The sequence below is a fragment of the Trichoplax adhaerens genome, genomic scaffold (genome assembly GCF_000150275.1).
Source record: "Trichoplax adhaerens TRIADscaffold_2 genomic scaffold, whole genome shotgun sequence".
NCBI lineage: Eukaryota > Metazoa > Placozoa > Uniplacotomia > Trichoplacea > Trichoplacidae > Trichoplax > Trichoplax adhaerens.
Genome location: NW_002060944.1, coordinates 7,982,801 through 7,991,631, shown reverse-complemented (window position 1 = coordinate 7,991,631; position 8,831 = coordinate 7,982,801). Strand labels below are relative to the sequence as shown.

Sequence of the window (8,831 nt, the reverse complement as noted above, 5' to 3'; positions counted from 1 at the left end):
AGAGCACATTATGATAACTAATATATGGTGATGGACATACCAAGTTAAGATTAGCAGGTACTGTAAGATATCTACAGTGCGGTAGAATGTCCTTAGTACTGTGGTCAATTCTATACCAATCATTATAATGTGTCTAAGGATCGCTGTCGTATGCAAGCAAAGCTTGCTCTGTCGATAACAACCGTTATAAGAAAATGTAACAATCAAAATGGCTGTGTAGAGAACTCTATAAAGATTCTATGTTTATTCAATTTTCATCAGAATATTACATGAAATCAAAATTTAAAGGCCCAGTGGCCACCCTTAGCGATATAACGAATACTATTTTAATAATTAGTACTCTGCAGAAATGACTACCTTAGAGCTATTCGTTTTACATGAAGAAATCTTTAGGTTAAAAGTACTGTAAGAATCTTATACTGACCTATTAAAATGAACCCATAATCAAAGTCATTTAACAGTAGTATAAATACCCCCGCGCTGCTCATTTCTAGGGTGGATGGTTGGGATTAAGACAAGAGTTTCCAATATAGATCTGATTAATTTAATGTTTTATTAAGATCTTACGATCATATGGTCATAACATTAAGGTACAGACGTACAGTATACAAACTCATAAATGATAATGGGATTGACATTAATGGTTACTGGAATATGCTATTTTTTTCTTTAAAAATATAAGCGTGTGGTATCTAGAATTAATTTCAAATACCGTATAACGGTCGCAATAGTGAAAATCTTTTGTAGTCTTAAACTACAGTATGGGCATGGTATAATTTTCGACCATTTATGAACCCTAAGTATTGAAATGATTAAGAAAGAAAAGAGGAAATAAAGCGAATTCGAAGAAATAATTACCAGCAGTGTTAATAAAGTAACAATATTAACAAACTAAAATCAAATTGCACGTTATAAGTCAGTTTCGTTGCAATCCATTCAAATATGTATCAGTTTGCATGTTTATGACAGTTAGTTAGCTCCTTTCTATCGTTATTTATATCATACAGCAAGCAATAGCTATAATTTACCGAGACACGGCTACGAGAGCTACTTAGGAATCTATCTGATGGAAAAGGGATTTATATTTGATTTGATGACGAACCTTCTAGCTTTAAGATATTACTGTTCGAATGTTTCTTGAACTTGTAGAAAGTAGTAAATATTCGAGCACACACTCTCTCGAGATTAGTAGATATTGTTATATTGTAACGTAATGTTCATGTCTCTATCTTGGAAGGAATTTGTAACATGGGTTCAAAAGCTTAAGTGCATCCTGAAAGCACCTGTAATATCAGCTTTTTCAGTACATACGGTAACTTAAAGATCTTGGCATGATAGATAATGTTGCTACAGCATTGATAATGGTAATAACAGTTATTAGCATAATTATGAAGGTAATCTAGACTAAAATACACGAATAGAGGCAGGTAGAATTTCTTATCTATAATTTTGTCGAGATGATAGGTCCCGTATATTTATTTGTAAAATGACAAATACGTCGTGTTAATTGAATTAGACTTTCTATCTAGCTTAGTTGCAAATCATACGTATCAAATGCTTTGTATACATTTCTTTTAAATGTATTAAATGCTTACTTTTGCTAATATTTAATTTCATGTCATGGAATGATACAGAGATCAAGAAATTTATCCTTCCTTAAAGATTCGTAGTTGTAATTATTCCTACGATATCTTATAATATATACTAAACATTGATCCGTTTAGATAGTTCAACGAAAGCAAATTTTTCACATATATTACGCAATTAAATCTGGATTTGTTTCATTCTTTAAGGCTGCAATTTATTAAATAACAATATAAAGGTAATTTTTTATCATGATACAAAACTTTCATGATCATTTATATGCGTGTAGATACGAGTGCTAGCTTAAGCTAATACTTAAGAATCACTACAATTCAATTTCAAATTGTGCTGTTAGATCAGAATAAGGACATTACAGTATACTATCGTAAAATTTAGACCATAGATATTTATCATAAAGATAACGAAGCTGTGGGGGATGACAATCCATCTGCAATTATAGGCTTACCACAGTGACTTAAATATAAACTTTTAATGGTCTATATGACGTTTAGCTATGCTTTCAGTTGTGCGTTTAGGCTATATCACATGTTAACAAGGTCAAAGGAAGATTTTATGTTTACAGGATATGTAAAATTTTGATAAGTAATGTAAGTGAAATAAATTAAGCTTTTTCTTTCCACAGTAACAAAAGGTTAAGCCTGATACGCAATTAGCATGAATCAACAATCATTATTGCAATAGATCTTTGTTAGGCGTAAAAGTAGATTTTAAGATAGCGACTAGTAATAAACTTGTATTATATCTGATATTAAAAACAAACATGATAGCGGAATTAATTTAGGTAATAAACGATAGATAAAAATTTTTGAATCATAATGGTCGACACTTTGTCGTAATAATAACAGAACTAGTTACACAGTAATCAGGAATAAATAATAATTTTCATTTCATGTCAAATTTTAACAACATTTTTTATAGTAAAAATTTTTTGATACGAGTATACTTGTTGAAGTTGCATTATTAGTCAACATCAATATCAGTAATGAATTTATCTATTTCTTTCAATACATTGTCATGCTAAATAATTTTGACCTCTAACGAGTAAAACAGATATTTGATGCAGTCTATTGCATTCGATATAGGAAGCAATGCTACGTTAAGTTGATTACGCTAAATATCTAAATATGCGATAGGTGTACCGTACTACTACCAATAGCGTTGCAATTTAGTAAGTGTCTAATAGTCAATATCAGAAATAATTAACTGACTGATTCATAAGGAAAATTTATCCAAGTCAGATGTTAAGAAGGTTTCTTGAAGGTTGTAATTGAATTTAATCTCTCAGTCAAAATTTTTTTGTAAGAAGTAAATTGGATATCAAGCAATGATTAGCTCTAGTATGGGTAGGCCCTACGAATACCTTTGTAGGTAGCACCGCTTGCTTGGGGATGATCTAACCTTGATTGCCTCCTATTAGAGTTATGACGACGCGATAGATTTGGCTGAAAGTCATAAGGTAATCGTTCAGAAGAAATCTTTCCTACCATGGCTTCTTTTCCATCGTGTTCTGGCATTCTATCAAAGTCGTAATGGAGTCTTGACAAATGCCGCTGGCAGCCACCAGCTTGACGCGCGATAACATTATTATGGTTACCATCAGGCCTTCCGCTGGGTTGTTTACTATACAATGGTAAAGAACGATGATAGTCTCTTGGTAGCGGATTGACATTATAGTTATTGGCATCTAGATCATAAAGATCTCGTACTTGGTCGTACTGTATACTATTTACGGGATAATTAGAGAAGTTTGCATCGAAAACTAAGTCAGAATTGTATGGAACATCACAATCAACGCGAGAAGGTCTTTCAGGTTGACGACGATATATTGCTCCGCCTTTGTGCAGTAGTTCATCACTATCGATATGATTCGGTGAGAAACGATGATCATCATATCCGTTTACAAATGATAGGTTGTTATCACTTTGTGCATTAGCAATTAAAGGTCCATGTCGATCCAAATAGCCGGAAATCTTTTCACGTACTCTTCCATCCCATTTGAAGTAGCCATCTGATGGGTAGGTATCATTGGTGTCCATTCTTGGAAATCGCCCTATACCGTTATTGTTACTGGTACTTAATGCACTACGTGGCTCAGCTTTCTTAACTTCAACTTTGCGACCACCGACATCATGGTATCTAACATGTTAAATAGAGTAATTTAACATATGATCATCATTAATCCAATAAGCAATTACAGTACCCACATAGAAGTATCTATGACAATTGATTTAGATACAGTATACTGTAGATATCACTGTAGTATGAATGTTAATATACTTACGATATTGAATTTGAATATTACCGTGCACTTTTGTTTTTTAAAATATGTGTATGTTCAAAACTGCGCCTAATCATTGCTGCTACAGTACAATTCCAACAGATTCAAGATAAAATTAGAGAAAAAATTACTTTCATCATCTCACCTAGCAGTTAAGACCTTATCTACAGAGTCTTCGGCTTCAAATACTACAAATCCAAAACCTCTTAAAACATTGGTGTCACGATCTTTTTTCAGATCGATATTCAATATTTTACCAAATTGATTAAAATACTGGCGAATTTCAGTTTCAGTAGTTGATGCTCCAAGTCCACCTTGATGGGGTATTGGAAGAAAAAAAGAATGAAAATAGCATATTCTGTTATTGTACCGCTAAGAATAATCTACGCGTATGATAAGTTAAAAAATGGTTAATATGATATTCTTGCAGAAGTTTATAGAATTTTTAAAAATTCGTGAATCTACTCCTTAAAAACTTTAATGTCTAATTAATGCGACAAATGTTGTTATAAATGCCTAGTATATTAATGAATTATTAGTAATTAATATGTATGTAGATGATAGGAGACTGGAAGTCAATAGTAGGAATTTATATGCGGACATATTTTAACAAGAACAGGGCACCAGTTACAATTCATAATTACGGCTAGTACTAATAATGGAAATAGACTATTGACCTACCAATAAAAATCTTTTTAGAGCGTCGTTCATGAGGTGCTGCTAATTCATTACTTTCTCTTGGTACTGCATGCTTGACTTCAACAGTTTTACCATCAATCTGGTGAGGTATACCAGCTAAGCAATTCTTAACACTAGTTACATCTTTATAGGTAACAAATCCAAAACCTCTCGGTTTCCTTGAACCAGACTCGCATATCACTACACTGTCAGCAATATCTCCATATTTAGCAAAGTAATTTCGAAGTGTCTCATCCGTGGTATCAAAACTTAATCCACCAATAAAAATTTTCATTGACTTTTCTAACTCCTCCTATGAGGATCGAGGATAAAAAATACAATCGGTTATTGTCTTCTAATTGAAGGAAAGATACATAGCTGCAAGTATACAGTATACGTTAACTAACTTTTCCTTAGTGATAAACATAGAAAATGGAATATGATCACGGGTTAATTTTATCGCGATAAAAATGAAACTACTACGTGTACTGTACAGTATGAGAACTCTTTAATATGCAGTATTCTCATATAAAATTTTATCATGGACCAACTGTCCTATCGTATACAGAAATTGAAAATTATAACCTATTACAACAAAAAAGATTTGCTATTTCAAAGGAAGAGAATCGATAAATTAGCGGCTAAGCATGCATCAGTAAAATAATTTCATTTTTGTAGTTGTATCACTATTTGATCAACCTCAATGTCAACACAAGTTTCATTTTGCAAAGAGTAATTCGGCATAAGAGTGATTAATTAAGGAAATATATTTATTTAACAGTTTGTTATTGGTGGTACTCTATGATCAGATGGCGGCAATACTACTATTTGTTTTTAACTCAATGTTAATTTCATAGCGTAGTCATCATAAATCACTAATACCCATACAATATCATCTTAGCATTTAGCAGAAAACGTCAGTAAGTTACAGCATTACATTTTACTTGATATCATCGAAAGCAGGAATAATCTCGTACAACTAAACGTGGTTTGCGATTAGCAAGTCATTTACGTTAGTATTTCGAGTTGATCAAGTGAGGTAGCTGTATTAAAGTAAAATCTTCGATAGTTACATTAATCAGCAGCATACTTTTAATCTTGCCCTAAGGTTTGTCAAGAGTCTGTATGAGATGACTGATTCCTGATCGTATTTTGCCGCGTATTCAATAACTATAAATTGAACAATTTATCAATTTTGGACCGGTACAGTAACGGATTGATCGCATATGCATTGTATAGACATGGTGACATTGAGAAGGGATATACAAATTCTCACCAAAAATTGCGTCGTTGGTAGGCAATAAATTAAAGAAGTAAATAAATAAAACGAATAAACGAAAATCAGATGGACAAAAGCAACAGTAAAAAGTGTTTTTCTTCCATTGATGTAAAGAGAGTATAACAGTATTAGAGAATAACCAATCATATATGATAAGATAAGATTGTAATAGAAAAAGGCAAACAATAGAATATCGCTATTTCCAGACAATAGGTAAAGAACGTTCAACATTTTGATCTAAAAATACTGGCCATGATCAATTAAAAAAAGAGCTGGAATTTACTGCTGATTAACTGCTTGAGTAGCAATTTACAATCGACAGTAGTAACAGTACGGCACAGTATCTTACATCACTTATACCTTCTGATATACAGTACGTCAAGTAGGCATTGAAAAATAAAAACTTTTGTAGTGAGGTCTGGAAACATTGCTACATACGTACAGTATATAGGGAGGTTAACATTTTAGTTGCAGTCACAGTACCAGGACAATCAACCTTCTAGCTATTCTTGATGGCCAAATGCCTAATTACTATTGTCGAAAAATAGGCTTAGGACAGACACACTATAGAATATCCGAAAGAATAGGATGACCTTACAAATCCTCTTACTTTAGAGGTCGGATCTAAAGTAAAACATCAATTAATTAACGACTAATCAGAGGAGATATTTTGAGGAGAAGAGATCATTCTATCACCTACAGGCACAGTATAAGCTAATCTGCAAAAGCACAGTATATGCCGTGCATGCAATGACATAAAGTTGGTCGATGATGTAACTACAGTAATATTTGTGCCTAGAGTACAAAATTTGAGCAAAATCTTGCCAATACGAATTCGATACCATTGCAATCCAATTTCATTGTGGATTAAGGCACTCATGTGCTATATTTGCTCACTTTAATAACAATAAGCATCAGTAGTATTGTATGAAGACGACGCTTTCCTAAATGTAGTACTGTACATACTGCATAATGGGCTATATAATGTAAGGTATCCAACATTAAATATGCAGGAAAGTCCACGTAGGTAAAATCTGGCGCAATTACAAGAAAAAGAATGAAAAGTTCCTACTACATTAAAGGTACATCATACGCGGTGAAGTATGCTTTAATCATACTAGGCATCAGGTACATCAATCAATAGAGAGACGATATCGACATTACATTTTTTATGAAAAACAGGATGAAATTACGTTATCATTATACTATTATGGACTTTTCATACTACTGTGGTACTGTATACTGTGCTGCTTACCTTTCTTGATTCTATTAACAGATTGAATCGTGAGCCAGTATACGTAAACATCATCATGAAGTTAGGGCAATATATTAAAACAAGGCAGTACGTTCAAGAAAACGTAACGATGGCCGTTTATAAGATACAACATAGATACAACAATTTTTTTAGCCTCCAATGATACCGTGTCATCATTATATCAATCTATTAAATTAACCCTCCTTGAAGTAGACTAGATATCCTGTTTTGTGATAGGAAAAATCCTATTGTATTGCCATCGTGATGGACAAAGATCATTTTAACGTTGGAATTGAATGCCTTGGCAATCGTCTTGTAACAATATTATCGCGTTCAGAGCTATAAAGACCGTTTCACGAAAATCGATTTTATCCCCCATCGTGAATCAAGTCATTGCCATAATTGCCTCAAGAACTACTTGACCTTTTAGTCAGTGATTGCTATGTTGTATCTAGTTCTATTTTTGCTTCTGTACTAAGATATTTACATACGCATAACAAGCTCATCAACAATGTGATAACAACAGATTTCCGCAGATAGGAAAGCTAAATAATGTACAGCTATCGCTATATACTGAGCAATAATTTCGTATAATAAAAACAAGTAGCGATAAGGGTAATAAATGATGAAAATATGTAGCCTACGTGTACTGACCCTGACGTACTGTACTGTATATATAGATATCCAAAAATAAAAATGATAATCGTCAAACTTAAGATTGTGATTATATATATGAACATATACAAAGGAAAACACGAGTAGAAAAAATTTCTCTATTTTATGGGCGGTTGTAATAATAACTAAACTTTGGCTATTACTTACTTTAGTGAGCTCAAATACTAAAAAAAAATAGAAGTAAATGTAGTCCATAATATGCTTTACAGTAGGTAGAAATGATCTAAAGTATTGAAAATTTACGCTATTGTTGTGATCATCCTGGTTGATTGATATTTTAAATGTTAGATAGACACACTTGATCAAATGAATTCCATTTTACAACTCGAATAAAATAACGAAGGATTTACATGATTGAATCATTCATAGAAAGATATTGGTTAAACTGTGGATTAAGAATGTATCATAGACAGCAATCTATGGGTTTTTCCATCTGATTTACAGTCTGCTAATATAAAGTAATCACTTGTGGTTGACTGCACTTACACAATATTTGCTCACGAATTCAATTATAAATTAATCGAAAATCAACAAAAAGTCAATGTTCAAGATAGCTCCTGATATTGTGCAGGCTTGTATATTGTACTGTAATACGCAGTTATGTCAATATAGCTGTAAAGAATCGTGAAATTAGAGATAATTTTATTTTTTGATCAACTTTTGCATAGAAAGAGTCTACTTTGAGTGAGCGAAATACCGTGGTCAATTTCAATATTATTGAAAAGATTGTATGATTCGTAATTGATGGGAGCTTAGTGTTAATCTTTTCATCATTACCGTTTGATTTCTTACTTGACAATATACCAACTGCAAGGGTTACAGAAAATATAACAGAGAATGATATCGCAGCATTTTATTTACGACATTGTAAACGGATATTTGCGTAATGACTACATCACCTACAACGATAGACTCTGTACAGTACAATATGTTCGCTAGGAGGATATTGACTTCAATTTCATTTCTTGCAAGCCTGTCATTATTACAGAAAATTGCTAATGCTGAAAGGCCATAATAGTTCTTCTAGAGTACAGTATTTGTGATAAGAAGTGAATAAAAAG

At 32.5% G+C, this 8,831-nt stretch overlaps 1 protein-coding gene across 1 annotated transcript; it reads right to left on the bottom strand.

The window, feature by feature from the left end:
- Positions 1 to 4,024: 4,024 nt before the first annotated feature.
- On the bottom strand, positions 4,025 to 4,856 carry TRIADDRAFT_20799 (uncharacterized protein; the record flags this gene model as incomplete). The annotated part of the gene is made up of 2 exons (XM_002109573.1): positions 4,025 to 4,197; positions 4,565 to 4,856. 2 exons carry the CDS (start codon positions 4,854 to 4,856, stop codon positions 4,025 to 4,027), a joined length of 465 nt encoding a protein of 154 aa, XP_002109609.1.
- Between the last annotated feature and the right edge of the window lie 3,975 nt (positions 4,857 to 8,831).